At 36.4% G+C, this 17874-nt stretch overlaps 1 protein-coding gene across 1 annotated transcript in view; it reads left to right on the top strand.

Annotated features, from left to right (window-relative positions):
- The window catches only part of NRG3 (neuregulin 3), a gene marked incomplete at its 5' end in the record, with an annotated part of 371341 nt that overhangs the window by 160019 nt on the left and 193448 nt on the right, over window positions 1–17874 (top strand). The window contains one exon of the mRNA XM_042818296.1: window positions 7247–7376. Coding sequence (XP_042674230.1) covers window positions 7247–7376 — 130 coding nt within the window. The remainder of the gene's footprint in view (window positions 1–7246; window positions 7377–17874) is intronic.

Here is a 17874-nt window from a genome sequence, read left to right as displayed (position 1 = left end):
AAGAGAATAATAAATAATTAAGCTTTGGTTTTGTGTTGAGGTACACTTAAATGGCATGAGAATTTCCTGATTATACCAGGGTCTGAACATTGCACAAATTATTTTTAAGAGACTCTTACTTATGTGAAAACTGCATGGCTTTGGAGTCTGCCTTGATCTGGGGTAATGACTGGAGTCTGTAGAATCATCTGTTGAAGGGATTAGTGTTGTGTTTTGATGGTCCTTATGTGTAAAGGATATCAACCAAGAAAATGGACACGGATGGTTGACTTTTGGTTTTCTCCACTCAGAGATATTGTGGGTTCAAGAATAAAGATGGAAGAAGATTAAATGGTGTGGATGCAACTTTCTGAGGCCTCTCCTAACTTGCTGTGAGGTTGGGCAGAGATCTTGACTCTCTGTAAGGCTATCTGGAGCAGCCTCATGCTTCCTCATGGAGTAGAAATGGAAGCAGTAGTCTGTGTTGCCTTAAAAAAAGAAAAATAAGAAAAATGAAGTCTGGGAGTCTGTGGGCTGCTGGTACTGGCTGCATCTCTTCCCAGTGCTGCTACCTTTGAGCTGCAGCACAGGTGGGGCAGGTAGAACTATCCACGTGTAGCAGCACAGGAATAGGCTGGCTGTTTACGAGGGTAGATAGTGATAGGACAAGGGGAAATGGTTTTAAACTGAGCCAGGGGAGGTTTAGGTTAGATATTAGGAGGAAGCTTTTCACCCAGAGGGTGGTGAGGCACTGGAACAGGTTGTCCAAGGAGGTTGTGGATGCCCCCTCCCTGGAGGCATTCAAGACCAGGCTGGATGTGGCTCTGGGCAGCCTGGTCTGCTGGTTGGCAACCCTGCATATAACAGGAGTTTGGAGCTGGATGAGCATTGTGGTCCTTTTCAACCCTGGCCATGCTATGATTCTATGATCTCAGGTCTCTGTCGTCTGTCTCTCCTCTGGTCCTTGCTTCACCAGCACAAGAGGGAGCAGATGCTTGTGATATAAGAAACAGAAATATTTGGGACGTTAATTTATATAATTTTCTTTTTGCTGTGTGTAGTAATGTTTGCAACCCCACTTTTAAACTTCATTGGTTTACTTAGATCACTGAACTTGTCTTGCATTTCCTTTTAAAATTTCCATTTCAGTATACCAAATCTGAAAGTACAAAGTTCTGAAGGACTTAAATTATTTACAAAGAACTCCAACTGAATCCAGTTAAAAGTAGCAGTCTTCCCTAAGCAATGAGATATGAATTCTGTTGAGATGACTTGAAACTGAGAATGAAAAATAAAGGAAAATGATTTTGATTTAAGGTGACTTATTTCTTCATTTTTGTTACTGTTCTTGATATATAATGATTAAGCTTTGCTACAAACCGACATCCTCTTCAGTACCCAAACTAAGACCAAAATATTTCATCACAAACATCCTCGTGTACTTTTCTCTAGATTTGATACACAAGGATTTCTTTTTTTAAATTGCAGAACACAGATGCAATGTTGTGCTTGCTTCTTTATTGCTTCTTTTAGTCTACACAGAACTGTTCACATGCTTTTTTTCAAAGTTCTGATTGCATCAATGCATCAACTATATTTTGCATCTCAGAAAGTCTTTCGTTTTCATTTCTCCTATTGCTTTTATACTGGGTCTGCAAGTCGTTGTATTTAACTGCATTTCAGATGCTCTATTTAAGATAGAGTTGATCCATGTTCCTTTTTGGTGCAGCAGTGCTGTTCAGGCTTTTGTTTCCTCTGGTGTTGCCAGTTCAGCTGGGCAGGTTTGAGGGGCAGCTAGGGTGAAAGGAAAGAGCAGCAGTGCAGGGGATCTGTGGGCACAATTTCTGCTGCCCCCCTTATTCACTGCATTGTGAATTTAATTCAGGTCAATTAATGAGAAGTTCTGCAAAGGCCACCTGAAAACATGGCTGACTGGCAGAAGCACTTTGTGCCTAGAGCTCCCATCATAGCTGTCATGACTCAATGTAGAAAATAGCTCCTTGCATTGAACACTGAAGCTTTTTAGAGCTTTCATTACTTACGTTGCTGCATCACCTGGACACTGAACTTTGGAAAAACCCTTTTGTGTCCTATGGGCTCTTTCCTGATTGATCTTGAATTTGTTCAGCTCGCAGTGATTTTGGTTTGAGCAGTACAGGGGAACAGGAGTGATGTGCAGTTCTGCATGTACATGCAGAAATGTCATTGTATTCAGGATTCGATCTTTAAATTCTTGATTGAAGTGGCCAAGTAAACATGTTCTGCTTTATTTCCTTTCCTTTTTTTGAGTTTCAGATGCAAGATGATATATAATGAGGTGGGCATTTTCACAGATGCTTCCTTGGCTTGTCCTTTTCCAAGCTGAGAAAACCAAGAGCTAGCTCAATATGTAAGAGGTTTGTGTCAAACAAGCAGCTCTCTAGAGCACAGAATATTTTGGTAATAGCACACTAGTAGCTTGAAAATCCTTTAATAGATAGCTCTGAGAGTTATGGCTCCTATTTCTTTCTATGGGAGCTAAACAGATGCAAAAATTCTCAATAACAGGGCAAACTCTTAGCTACAAGATTAGCTACGAAATACTATTTTTCAAGTTAGTTGCAGAATCACAGAATTGAAAGGATTGGAAGGGACCTCTGGAGGTCACTTAATCCAGCTCACCTACAGAAGGTGGTACAAGAAAGTGTCCAGATGGGATTTGAATATTTCTTTGAATGTCTCAAGAGAAGGAAACTTCACAACCTCTCTGGGCAGCCTGTTCCAGTGCGCTGGCACTCATAGTTTAATAAGCAAATTCTTTGTGGTGTTTGAGTGCAACTTCCCATGTTCCAGTTTGTGCCCATTTCCCCTCGTTCTATATGATTCTGTATTTGCTGGCAGTTCAATCCCTACTGCCATACCACCAATACCCATCTCAGATGTGGTGGGCCAACATCATAAATAAAGAGGCTTTACTTTCAGCAACTTTACGTACTTGATAGTTTACTTTCATGATGTAAACATATATTGTCAGAAGGAGCTCTTTAATACATTTTGTTTTTGTAACTAGAGTTGTGTGGTAGGAGGAAATGCCTTTTTTTTTTTTTTTTTTGCTTTCTTTTTGGTAGTGCGTTTAAAAGTGTCATTGAATTAAAATAAGCACCTCACTTTTTTTTTTAGTTGTATCAGTCAATGGTTCATAGAAATTATCGCTTGCAGATAGATAACAATTTGTTAGTCTAGTTGATATTTAATGTATAAAGCTGGCAGTACACAATAGTAACTCAAAACAGGCAGAGTTTTACAAGTAGTTGTTCCAGCGTGTAACCTTTAGCACGGAACCCGTATTTGTCTTAAATAGTCCTTTCTAATGCACTGAGTTGCTGCTTTACCCACATGAGTGAATGTTAACATGAGGCTATGAGACTTGCATGTCTGTCCGCTGTTGTCTTCAGAAAGGTTGAGCAGTATCTTTTTATTTCTTGTTCTTCTAGGTTTGTTTTTTTTTTGTCACTCCATGGCAGCTACAGCTGTGCATGTTGAATGGCTGTTTATAAGGAGATCCATGCTGTATGGTTTTCTTTAATATTGTCAAAAAGTTATTTGTTGTTTGAGCTGTTTTCAGTAACATCTGTTTCTAAATCCAGAATGTGATGAACCTGCATGTGATGAATGGGAATGCTTGCTCCTATACAGACTACCTAGAAATAGCTGCCATGTATGTTACTGTTTTGCCAGGGTATTTGAAGTCTCACACTCTTTTCCTGCATTTTTCCTATTTAATTACAGGTTTATGAATATCAGAGCACGATACTGGAAACAATGACTCGAGTAGCCTTGAATGGGGGAGGTGGTATTTATAGTATCCGTATTGTGCCTTGTAGAGCATTCAATAGATTAGCTGTGGTGAGTCATCCTGTGCTGATATAAACATGGTGGAACAAATTAAGGAGAGAACATAAAAATACCAAATTGGTAGCACATCTTTAGATAATAACACAATATAACAATATCTGAAAACTGGCTAATGACATTGTCTTAAGCACTCCCAAATGACTATTTTTTCTTTTTTTCAAGCCTCACTTTGAAACCTGAAATCTTGTTCGTTTCGTATCAGAGACGTGACAGCAGTATATTCAGATATGGAGTAGGAGAGTGGCACATAAAGCTTTGTGGATAAAATGAGACAGTAACAAGAGAGCAAAACCACCTAGGCATTCTTTATTCTCTTTTAGTTAGAAAGATTCCAGCAGAAATCCACATCCCCTGCTGCTTTTAGATGAAATGCCTGGACACTTAGCAATTACAAAAAAAAAAAATAATAGTGGTAGGGTGGGAGAAGAAAGACCTTAGGGAGTTATGGATTTTTGGCATTTAAGTACTAAATTTAAGGACATCTGAATGCTTAACAGAGGCTCCCTTTTGTTGCCTATAAATGTTGCAGTCTGGCACCCATGTGTAAAGACTGTGAATGAATTAAGATGAGATAATTTTGTGAATGCTTAAGTTTTATAGCTGATAAGAGTCCTTGAAAGAAATTCTGATTGGACAGTAAAATAGTGGATATTTAGCAAGCTCCTAAAAGACAGAGCTGTTGAACACCATTTGAGCAGTCAAACAAAACAAGAAACAAAATAGAATAAAATCTATAGCAAAAGGAATTGAGAAAACTGGGTAATCTCTACAGTGTTATCAATTGCTTTGTTCCTTCTGTAGTTCTGTTTAGAGCAAGTTCTTAGATTATTTTTTTTTAATATTGCATTGAGCCACACATGTTAAAAAAAAGTCTGACTACGAATGCAACATGAAATGAAAGCAGCAGCAGAACTTCAGTTGCATTTCATAGATATAATCTTGAGTAATACTGAATAGAGAAGTGAATGAAGTTAGACAGTACCAAGCCTCCGAAGAACATGTTTAATCCAAAACTTCAAAATGCTGACCTTGACAAGGCAGTTGTGGGTGGAAGAGGATCTTCCTTCTCAGAGCACAGCAGTGAAGTACAAGTGGGTACGTTCCTACTGCGGAGATGTGCCATGGGGTGCTGCATGCCTCCTTGTTCTTCCTGTTGGCCTTTGGGGGTGTCTCAGATTGCTTTGGTCTGTGTAACATGACTACCCTCATAAGGGTATCTGCATGGGTAGTTTTTGCAGGGTGTGCTGACAAACGTAAGTGAGCTGTTCTCTAAAGCATATGGAGCTGAGGTGCTGCTCATCAAACACTTCTAGTTACCTTTGATAATCAGTATAATTAGCACAAGTGCTTGCAAGTAATACTATCTTAATTTTTCGGTATTTAAGAGGAGTAGAAATAGATTGCTGTTGTGTGTGTGCATGTATGTATAATAAATTATGCAGATTTTCAATGACAATGCAAATGTTCCTGCGTGAAACTGACCTGAGAAGGTGACTGGATGTTTGTTTCGACCTGAAGATATTGTTGTTATACAGAACCTGATCTTCTTTTGAAATGTCAGCAGACATGCTTGTCCCTGCTTGCATTTACATACGTCTCTCATTGTTTCCAAAATTCAATCTGATACATTTCACTACAGGGCTTGCTTGCATCCACTGAGGACAAGTAGTTTTTTTATAGCCTGTACCTTTTTCTGAAGTTCCACTACTCTGCATTTTTGAAAGATGCTGACATATATCATCTTCAGCAAAGTAACAGGGACTGTAGCAGGACATCTCATTCTAAATCTGTGTAATTATTTGAAGGAAGAATGTTAATGTTTGTTTTTTTTCCATAAGAACTTTGAACTAAAATAATTTCTCTTGGGGACGATAGAGTATGGATTATTAAAGTGTTTTATTAATCTTTCTCTGCTTAGAAGGGAAACCTTTTAGCACTGCTTTCCTTAAAGTACTGTCAGAATTAATGGTTACATTGCAAGCTTCTGGGAATGGAGAGATCTTCACGAAGTACCATTCTTTATTGTTCCTAGTTCATTCTTCTGAGGATGAAAGCAGAATCAATTGATTTTTTTCAATGCACATTTGCTTACTTAAATATACCTGCAGAATCATACATATTGATGTCTCCTAGTAATTCAGCGCTTTATTTTTCAGCTTTATTTACTTTGTGGGTATTTTTGTTTTTAGTTATAAGCAAAGAAGTCAATACGTTGCTGTAATTTTTAGTTTGCAGTATCCCATGTGCGTCAAACACAGTTCCATTCCTCTGACAGTAAAAGAATGTTCCTGATTGTCTTTGATAGGCTAAAATGTTCTCTTATAACTTCAGAGTACATTAGTATATCAGGTCCTGCTCCTTGTCCCAGCTGAGTAAGAATTTAGGTTTTGAGAATTAAGATTCTGTATGAAGGATATTATCTACTTTGAATGTTGTGCTTCGTTAGAGAATGCTGGCTTTATTGGAGAGAATCAAAGTGTTGTCTGTCTTCCTTTGACAAGTTCAGTTTCTTTATTTATTCAACTGGATTGGAAGAGTAAAATAAATACATTTGAAGGCAGGGATGATGGCCTACTCTGACATGCTGATAGAGACTGTTGCAGATCTCATCATCCAACCATACACTGCAAATTTACTGGTAATAGACTGTTCTGAAAATAACTTCCTTAAATTTTCTTGCGGAGGGGAGGTGGAGAGAAGAAGGCACCTATGGAAGATATACCTGAAATTAAATTATCTGTGGAGCCTTGCATTTTTTTTTTTGTTTTTAATTCTAGGCCAGTTTTTGTGATAGATGAATCAAAATAGCCTTGTTTTTACCTCAGATTTTTCTTTTGTTGTGTTGTTTTTGTATGCATGCATTTGTGTGTGTGAGAGAGGTTTTCTTGTCAAGAAAAAATAGATGTTTTGTTTAAAGCTGTATTAAGTTATATTAATGTGAAAATAAACCTTACCTGTTCTTCTGGTTTGAATAAAAAAATATTAGTAGATGAAGCTGTATTAATTTGTTTGACAGCATTGATGGCTACCATTGTTTAAAAATGTGAGATCTTAAGATAGAACCTGTTATTTAAACTTTCAGATGGCGTGCTTTGAAAATTGGAATTGGTTGGAAATTGCACTCAGTTTTGCTTCAGTTCCTCTTTTTTGGCAATTTTTCCAAATGTGAGATTCGTTTTGTGACTCTTTCAAGAAGCTTTATTGCTAAGAACATTGTTGTCACATTGGAGTTTGCTTACTTTGTGCTGTTGCTGTATCTTAATTATTTAGACTGTCTTGATCAGTAGAAGTTATGGAGATTATTTGTATTAAATGTAAAAACATTCAGTTTAAAAATATTTAGCTTTAAGGCATTTCTCTTTTTTCTTTGTAGATACTACAACATATTCCACTGAGCGATCTGAGCACTTTAAGCCATGCAAAGACAAGGATCTTGCATACTGTCTCAATGAAGGAGAATGCTTTGTGATTGAAACTTTAACAGGATCACATAAACACTGCCGGTGAGTAGTTTGCTAAGTCATTTCTTTACAGAAATAAAATGTATAATAATGTTCTGAGGAGTCAGCATTGGAAAAGAATGCAATGATTTAGTCTTAGAATGTTGTAAACGTGAAATGATAGAATTTGCTGTTGATTGCCTACCTCACCATTGTGGTGTGTTTTTGTTGGTTCATTTTTTTTTTTGCTGTTGTGTAGTATTTATAGATTAAAATAAAAGTAATGGAAAACCAAGAGTTGAATTAATTTTATAGATACAAATAGTACTTGGTGTTCTGTTGATGTAAGCAAGTAAGAAGTATTGGGTTGTTTGTTTTTTTTCTTTAAACATAGAGTAGTCCTCTGTTCCTCTAAATACCAGAAGTGTCTTTTGCTTTGAGTACTCAAAGTAACTCAGAGTAATAATTGCTGTATGCACAACTGTGGTCTTCAAGAGATGCGGAGAGTTGTTCACTTAGTAGTTTTAAGAATTTGGGTTTCTTATGTCAAATTATTTAAAGATAAAGTGGACTGTGATGGCTGTCTGAACCTGAACCGTGTGAACACGGTTGTCCAATTTGAATATATATATATATATATATATGACCAGCAAGTAATGAATAGAAGAAATCATTAGTCTGATAAACTCATTAAATAATCTTTGTGTACTAGGTAATTTTTACTAAACTCTATGTATTAGGATGGCATATCTGCAGAGTAGATCTCATAAAAAGTCTGTCTTATTCTTGTTTGACTTTGAAGTTTGTTTTTCCCCATTGTTTGCCTTTGCCAAATTGTTGTTAATTTGCTGTGATTCTAATGCTGCATTCTGTCTAATGGCTAGAGGCTTTCCCTCTGGGCTTTTCCCCTTAAGTAGGCCAGAATACTGAGTTTTTGTTCTTTCCAGCGGAGTGAGATTTTTCATCATCTTCTTGTGTGTTATTTTTCCATAGGGAAATACAGGTATCCTCTGTGAATTTCTTAGTTCTGGTGTGTAGCAGACTTGCATTGCTCCTACAAGTTACCGACACTGGGGCAATCTCTGTGAACTCATCATTATTACACAGGATACTTTGAAGCATCCAATGTGAAAAGATATGGAAATAAAAATTAGTATAGCATAGCAAAATAGGACGCGTCTTAAATTTTAAAAGGTGGTTACATGGTTATGGTGCTTTCCTTAAAGGTGCATGAACACGTGAACAGCTTGTGTGAAATCTCTTTTATGGTACTGATGTATGTCACTAATCACTTTCAGACTGTTTTACTTAGAATCAGATTTTCACAATGTTCCATTTGTAGATAAACCATTTAATTTGACCTTCAAATCCTGTTTCTAGTTCAATAGCGGACTGGCTCTCAGAACTGGGGCTGTAGTGAGCAGGATACAGGGGTTTTCTATCTGCAGCTCAGAACTGTGCTCTGAAATAGCAGCTGAAATAGCATGCTCATTAAAGACAAAAACAAGAAAAAAACACCTTCCTTGTTAATGTACTGGATTTGTTCTCATGCTCCAGGGGGGAAAAAAATAATTTTCCCTGAGAATGGAAGGGTTATGGAATTCCCTTTGCAATTAAAAACATCATTTGAATACAGAATTACGAGGACTTAAAATGTGAAATGATGCTTTGTTCTTAAAATCAAGTGGCATTGTGTATTCTCGTTAACAGTTTGATTTCTGCATCTGCTCTGGAAGAGGACACCGATTTACTGATAAGGGAATTTGCCATGTGGAACAGCTACAGGCAGAAGACCTTGATGTAGCAGAAAACTTGAACTGTGTTGAAAGATTATTAGTAAACGATGTGCTTAAGCAGCTGTACAGTCATTCCTGTGTATGTGTATAGGGACACACATGAATTATTGTTTAAGCAAAATACAGGAATGTGAAATGGCAGCTGGGTAGCAAATGAGATATCCTGGGTGCATTTTGGGTTATTTAAAATGTGTGACTCCAGTATTTATTTCTGTGAATGGTTTAATACAAGTTTGTTCTAAGGGTAGAGTAGGTCAACAGTAGGGAGACTGGATATTTAGCTTCTCCATGCATTGAAATTTTTTTCCTGTTGCCTTAAGAATTTAAATGCATGATGAGGGAGGTTTTTTGTGGCTATTTATACACACATGCACACACACACGCACACTCACATCAAGCAGACTGTCAATACCTATATATAGGTATTTAACTGGATATTACATAAATGCCTTTCCCAGAAGAAACAAGAATTCTTTGTGTAAGTTTATTTCTAAGACTATCTCTCTTTTGCTTCATGTTTTTTAATGTTTTCCTCTCCCGTTCCTGAGTTAAGCCTTCTACCGTTTCATGTCTCTTCATTCCTTTCTGATTACTCATCGAATAATGGTACTAATGGCTCCCATTGGAAATACATTCATGGATGAATGGCTGGCTGTAAGTTTTTGAGGGAAGGAAGGGAAGGAGGATGTTTGGTCCAATGCTTCTTTCAGAAGAATCCATTAGGACTGTAGCGTATGCAGTAGAAATCTAGGAGTGCAATGAACTCCAATGTACTCTTCGTATTATTAGAGCACATTGGATGAGAGATGCTCCTTTTGCCTCTTCTTCTTCTTGCTCATCTCTCTTTGATAAAGAAAGCAGTGTACAACTTAAGTGCATTTTCCAACAGTGTTGGAAATCCTATTTGCAAGAATAGATTCACAAATATTCAGAAAACATCATTCCTAATTGATGAGAATCTAGCAGACTGTACCTATAGAAGTTTTCAGATTCTGTGGGATAGTTGACTTTCCATGCATTCATCTGATTCTGAACTTGATGATTTTACTCCATTTTATACCTAAATATTTGTTTTATGCTTAATTGGTGGAATGATTCTGTCATTGTTCAACTGTGTTTAAAATGTGTTTTGATGCCCAGAGGATTAAATTCCACCTTAATGAAAGTTCAATTCAGAGAATGTTAATACATCTAGCGATTATTGTCAGTCTCTCACATGGCAGTGGCTGTAATCCATGTGCAGCACTAGTTGTCAGTGCAATCAGCAGGAGAAAAGGTATCAAGCAAGCCGTAATTGGAACAGCAGGGCATATGTTATGTGCACTTAACCATAAGTTAAAAATCTGAAATGATAAAATTATTTGTTTCAGTTCAGTGTCTCCTTCTCTAGATTTTTACAGCCTGACCTAGCTGTTTTTTTTTTTTAAAAAAAAAAAAAAAAAAAAAACCCTCTTGTGTTATCTCTGTCTTATGTTATGCACAGCAAGTTTTCTCAGAGCTATTCTGTGAGAAAGCAAAAGCAGAAAATAACTTGCTATTGAGTGACAGCAACTAAGGAAGGCTCTTTTTTTACATTACAATATTACAAGGCTAGTTTAATAAAAAATCGTATGTTGCATCAAGCTGACTACATGAAAGACAACTACAAGAGAATAAAAGAAGTAGAAATGTAACTTAGGGCACATTACATGTGAAGGGTGATCAACAGACCCCTACTGAAAATTATTGGCTTGCGAGCACATCTAGATTATATTTGTGCAGTCTCAAACATTGACTGGAAATGCTGCTGATTTTACTTGTTTACTTCAGGAAAGCTGAGACAAACTTGGAATAGTACATGAGATGCTGTTAAGCAATTACGTTTTTGCATAGGTATCACATTGCATTACGATTGCATCACTTGCTTATGCAGCAGCACTGTTAGAACTCTCGGTTGCCTTGAGCAGCGCAGTTGTTTCTGTTAGCTCAAGTGAAACATCCTCTTTGCCTCTTGGCTGTGATGTTTGCCAAAGCTCAGGCCTGTGAGAGATGTCAGGAGGCAGAACCTCTTGCCAGAAAATTTTCCATGTTATCTGTACATCCCAGGGGCTCAGGTGCATTGACATAGTCCAGACTTGGGTAGTGAAAAGCAGATGAGTTCCTGCCTGTATTGCTGTGTAATTTCATATTTGTTCTTAATATTAGGAAACTGCTTTTCTTCATTGGAATACCTCATGCCTCTCTGGTCTAGTTTTAAATACTTGTTTTCTTTCTGATAATAATAATAAAAACTCACTAGTGTACTAATGGTGCATTCTTTCTCAAGCTCCTTATCCTTGAAAATTAGGACTGTAGTTTGCATAGCTTTGCTACTGTGTACCTCCCTCATTCTTTTAAATTTGCTTAGATATGAACTGTGAAGAAGTCTGGTATCTAAACCTGAGAATGAAATGGTAGATGTAAACCCAAGAGATCTGTGAAACTCGTACTTGTTTCCTGGGATACTTCTTTGTCATTACCCAGTCTCATATGGTTTTTACCATTTGATCTGGAATCGTATGTAATTGACATATGAAATTTGAGCTCACTTAATTAAAACTAGTTAATCAGGATTCAAGTGTTACAAAAATAAACAAATTAAAAGCTCAAGAATTTGTTAACATCCTTCCCTAGTGAAATAGTGCAGGAACATATTATTTGATAGATACATTAAATACAGTTGTATTCAGCACCTGATTCATGCTTTCATAATTGAATATTCAGAAGATAGAGGCTCTCGAGAAAGCTTCTTGTCAAAGTACTGTAATTATTGATTAATTTAACAACCTCAACACTCCATTACTGTGCTTTTTATTTACAGATTTTCCCCTAAATTATTGCTTTTGACAGATGCTTACCTTCTTCAATCTCATCTAACTTGTGCTGCAGAAATTAATTCCATCTTGAAATATATTCGCAAGTTGAAGTCTTACAAAGTTGAGTCGCTTTCAAATATGTGAAAGGCACTGGTTTTAATGCTGTTATAAAATGAATTGTCCATTTTGTTCTGTTTGGAAAGTTTCTTCAAATTGATATTCGTTATGAAATTGAGGAAGAAAAAAGAAATATTTTTAAACTGATGTCAGCAAAGAGGAATGATAAACTGCAATACTTTTTTTTTATGTCCAAAATACGAAACAATGGATGTAAATGCATTTTCAGCTATCAGAAAGGATGGGAAATCAAAGATGATGGCTGAGCATAGCCACTACCTGTTTTTCTTTTTGTTGCCTTTTTGTAAAGCCATGAGCTTCTAATTCTCAGATAATAACTGTCAGGCTTTGTCGATCGACTTTCTTTTTTTTTTTTTTTTTTTTTTTTTTAGTATTGGCAGTTTCCAAGATGTAGTTTGTATTAGAACTATTAGTAGTAGAAGTTAAAGATATTTCTATGAACTTAGAGTAAACTTGTCACTTCCTGAAGCTGTGGAAAATGAAAGAGACCTGATTCAACACCCTTTGATTTTGGCAAGACCCCTTCATTAGGTTGAGGGATGTGCTGATCTATAGTCTTGAATTCTGGTAGATAGAAAAATGGAATTGTCAGTTCAGCAGTTGAGCCAGATTCGTCATACGGCTGCTAATGATTCTTGGTTCTCTTTATTTGGAAACAAGGTGGGAGACTGTAGAGACAATGCTGCAGTAGCAGGTAAAGGCCTCATTGCCAAGTGCACTTAATACTGATAGAGCCTTAATTATTATCACTGTTTGTTTGTGCTTACATGTTTCAGAAAATATATCTTGTGCCACTTAGCAGTAGTGACATCTAGATTATACAGCCTATCTCCAATAGCAGAGATTACTCAAGTCCATTATGTTTAAAGCACAAAATTCCTTGAAGAATCTTGGTTTGTAAATGTAAGGAAACTCTCTGGACTTTTTTTTTTTTTTTTTTAATTTAAAGGAAAATGAAGGCATGTGACCTAGGGAAGGTTATTAGGAAATGGGAAATTCAAAATGAAGAGGTGTTCTCTGAAAATTGGAATGATTCAAACAAATGCTAAAAGCCTTCCCCTGCAAGGGAATATTCCATCGATTTATTAAAATTTTTATCTCCCCTCCCACTCTCCCCTTGCTTTTCAAACCCTGTGAATGGAAAGAGGAATGCATTGCTTCCATTAGCGCATACAAAAAAGCGTTCCTTGAAAAGAAAACCTTGAAAATGTGGGTGCAAATATGTATGGATATATTGGATCTGTCTTGAATCTAAAATATGTGAATATTCCGCCATGAAACCCTGCTTCTAAATTAAATTGGAAATGAGTTAGGGTTGTGGTGTTTTTGTTATACCTCCCTAAGGCAGGAAGAAATTTCTTTAGTGCCTAATGCAGAAATCTGAAATCTCTCATTTAAATTCTCATCCTTGCCAGTGTCTTAAATACTTGGGAAGCAAGAGCATTTCCAAATTAATGCTTTCTGCAGACATTTTCCCAGAAGGTCTGTTGGAAGATAACTTATTAGGAGAACAAATAAACCCTGGACAATTAATTGAGTCATTTAAATAGAAACAAGTATCAACGGTATCGAAATGCTATCTTTCAAACATGTAATCCACCAGTACTTTGACTTAATCTAGCTGAGAAGGAGCAAACAAAAATAGCCCTATCTGCCATTCTTCACTCTGCAAGAAAACCATTCTTACTACCTAAATAGGAATGGGAGAAGTGAGGCAAAAATAAGTGGGTTTTGTACTGTTACAGAAGCTGAGATATGTAGAGTAGATGTGAGGTAAATGTAAATGAAGCGTTGCATCTAATTTATGGTAGAGAGGTAAGTATACTGATTGATGTACTTTTTACCTCTTACTGGTATTGTAGCGAATTTGTCGTTTGAATGTGAAAATAAAATGCCTTGGAATTGATACAGAGTAGGAAGGGGTTAACTCCTCAAGCAACCTCAAAGTGGTGTCTATTAAGAAACAGTGTAATCAGAGGTATTTTGAAAAGGTAGTAATGAAAACTACTTTTTTTTTTTTTTTTTTTGCTCTGTTTTTGCATTCAGCCACTTTGTTAGATTTCAAATGAAAGATTTTACAAGAATTACGCAGTTCAAGTAAGCTAGTGTCAAGCTGTGGGTAATAACTTAAGTCTTACATTTCTCAGTACACGAATTTGAGGTCAAACACCTGACTGCTTGAGAGGGCTATCGTGTACCATTGTAATCGTATTAGCTAAATTATTAAAATAGGAAGTATATGTGACGATGGGAAGCTAAATGCAGTCTTTTCCAGAGGTTAAGCCCCTGCTATAAATGACTGACAGTATATGAAAAATGTGCTTTAAAAAATTCAGCTAAAAATCTTCTGCCTTTTTTGCTATCTGGATTATTATGTTGGACCTCATTGGAGTGTACTGTCAGTAAACAGTTAAGAAAGAACTTCGGGCTGTCAGCAAGCTCAGTGAAAAATGGAAGAGGGGAAAGTGTCACTGCCTTCCAGCACTGTTTCTGTTTACACTTCCGAAGCTGCAACTCGTGGAAGCAGTACAGATATTTTGAAGTTGAAAATAACTGTCTGTAAATTGCTTCACAATTTGTGCAACTGGGATTTTGGTTATCTGAAGTATTGGAGAATCTTTAGATTCTATGTGTGATAATTGAGGCTTGTGATGTCACTTAATGGCACTGCTATGATGGAGAATGCAGATATCTGAGAAGTATAGCTCCTTCAAAACTGTAAAGGGATACTATTTCAATAAAGAAGGAAGACATTTGTGTTTTTTCCCTTAACGCCTGATGCTGTTTGATCAAGTTCAATTCACAGACAGCAAAAGCATGCAGATCATCTTCAGAAAATTTTCAATTATCTTTCAGATCACGGGGTTGAAAAGGACATAACAATCATCTGGTTTCAACCCCCCTGCTATGTGCAGGGTCGCCAACCAGCAGACCAGGCTGCCCAGAGCCACATCCAGCCTGGCCTTGAATGCCTGCAGGGACGGGGCATCCACAACCTCCTTGGGCAACCTGTTCCAGTGTTCCTGTTCCATCCTCTGTGTGAAAAAACTTCCTCTTAATATCTAACCTAAACCTGTCTCAGTTTAAAACCATTTCCCCTTGTCCAATCACTATCCACCCTCATAAACAGTCATACCCACTCCTGTTTATAATCTCCCTTCAAATATTGGAAGGAATAAAAGAGTAAGGAATATGTAATATGTAAGTGCCTGGTATAGTCCAGGGCAGAAATAGGTAGCAAGAAGATAAAGAAGATAGATATTGTCCTGATAGACACTTCAAATGTATGAAATAAAGTATTTAAAGTTTTATTTTTTTTTATTTTTTTTTTTTTTTAAATTAAATTTTTTTTTTTTTTTTTTTTTTATTTTTGTTTTTTTTTTTTTTTTTTTTTTTTTTCATCTTGAGAGAAACACAACATAAAACACAAGATATGGCAGAAAACCAATGAGGATTAATTCCAGGCCTCGGTACGATTGCACTTAAGATGATCTTGTAGTTTATACTAAATCAAGCAGTTATTGGAATAGTAAAGAGCGCGACTTCTAAATGGAGTTTGTCATTTTCTGGAGCTAAGATTCTGGTCACCTCTGGAAGTTAAATGTTAAAAACTAATCTTCCATGTACTTATTTTTATCCTGGACAGTTTTCAGTAGGAATAGTAGAGCGGAATGATCGCTGGAATTTCCATTCTGCATCATATTAAAATATGTTTTGGATAATTAGTGTGAACAAACTGGCAAATGCTACACCTGCCTGCATCTTAATTTCTCAGCACTTCTCTGCTCTGCTCAGTCAAGGTAATCTCAGTTATAAATTCCTTGTGCATAATAGATTAGATGGAGCCATTTGTTCTTTTCTCATCTCTTTGTGTTCTTAATTTCTCACACAAACAGTTGCCAGGATAATTAGACTTAAATTGATTACCTGGAAAACCATGAAAGTGGATATTAAAGCTGTCCAACACGAAGGGAAATAGCATCATTTTTAGGGGCATTTTTAGGGACTTTGGGCATAATGTAGAAACTTTGCACTCTGAATTGTAGAAAATACCATAACTAAGAACACATTCCACATTCTTGATTCTTGATCTTGCAGGGTAGAATTGGATGGTTTTTAATTGTCTATCTGTTCTCTGCAAGTTCTTTCTTTTTTTTTTTTTTTTTTTTTTTTTTCCCCTCCACTTATTGTTTTAAAATCCAAAATGGACCTGTGGGAAACTGAGAATGGAAAGTTGTGATCTTATCCTCTTTCAACTGAAAAACAAACAAAAACAAAACGCAAAACACAAACAAAAAAACCCTAAGGCTCCTTGTTCCTTTCAATTTTTAAAACATAGCAATGTTTTTGTAGAAAGGAATAGGAAAAGGAAAAGAAGTAGGATCAGTTCTAAGTATTTGTTTATGATATAAAATTGATTTGTGACTTGCCAAGACTTGTATGTCTTGTAGACTTAGTTCTTTGAGATAGAAGTTGCATTTTACTACTGACTAATGGAAAAATGACCAGATGTACTAAAGGTTTTCGCTGTCTTTAAGGCTCATCTGAGTTGGATGGATCTCTTTTTCTCCCACCTCAGACTCATTCAGAGTCCAAATGTGAGCTCCTACTTTATTATGGGCTTACTATAATCATGGATCATAATGCCACACATTATTAATGTCCATGTGCATTAAAACCAAGGAAGAACTGAGGGATTTGGAAAATGAGTGGTAAGAGAATGATTATATAGTAGACATCATTGTATTTCTTCTAAGCATCTTTGGTGTTAAGCATGTAGATTTAGTATTAATAAGGGCAGTACCATACTACTAGAATCACTTTGTTTAAAATAAACTGATGGCCTAAATAAAAATATAATCTTTGTAACGCATGTCAGAGGAATAAAAACAACCAAATCTGCCTTTTACAATGTAAATTTGCTATGCCGTACCATTATTGGTTCGATTTTTCCCTTTAGATATCTAATGGTGTCACAGAAAACTAGACTCAGAAAGAATCTGGAGGTGTTACTTGTTTGACATCGAGGCAGGTAACTTCTGACAGATGCTTGTCTGACCTGCTCTCAAAGACCACATATTTTGTAATGTTCCTTGGCAATAGTTTTTAGCTATCTTTTGGCTTTTCATGGGAATGATTTTCTTAGTATGGTGTTCTGAATTTTCTTTAACACACTACTTGTGGTTTATGAATATACTGAGTTAGGTCATGTGCTGCGCTTTGCAACTGAGCAAGTTAAAGTAAAAAATTACAAGCAGGTCAATATTTATGAAAGCTTAAGCGTTGTCAGAAAATCCTTGTGCTATGAGGTCATTGATTTGTCTGCTGGAAAGTACCATAAGTTTCAACCCGGCTTTAATTCTGACCAGAGCCATAATATTTTATTTAACATGTATGTTTTAAAAGTCTGTGGAATGTAAAAAGCAAATTAATTTAAACCATGCATTCTTTTTATTAGAGATAATTGTTTAACATGGAATGTAGTTTTAATGTGCTGCTTTCAAGTTCAGCTAGGTATTATGAGCATACTAATAAGTGCTTCCAAAGGAAGTGCTGGGTATTGATTGGTCATTAATCAGCGCATTCTGCTAGAAAAATGACTGAGCATGAACAAAAACAGGACTGATGTCACTCAGCAAGCTTTGAAAGAAATGCAAATAGGAAATGCAGTAATCTGTGCAGAAATACTCTTTTTAATTATAGTCTTCTGCCTGCACTAGATCTGAAAGAAAACTTGTCCTACTCTCATCAGGTTCCTGCTGTATATTGCTTTCTGAATACTACTGTGTCTGA

This window comes from Centrocercus urophasianus, unplaced genomic scaffold (genome assembly GCF_019232065.1).
Source record: "Centrocercus urophasianus isolate 14NV4802_14NV808 unplaced genomic scaffold, USGS_Curo_1.0 seq_17, whole genome shotgun sequence".
NCBI classification, from domain to species: Eukaryota; Metazoa; Chordata; class Aves; order Galliformes; family Phasianidae; genus Centrocercus; species Centrocercus urophasianus.
This window is presented reverse-complemented; position numbering and strand designations above follow the sequence as displayed.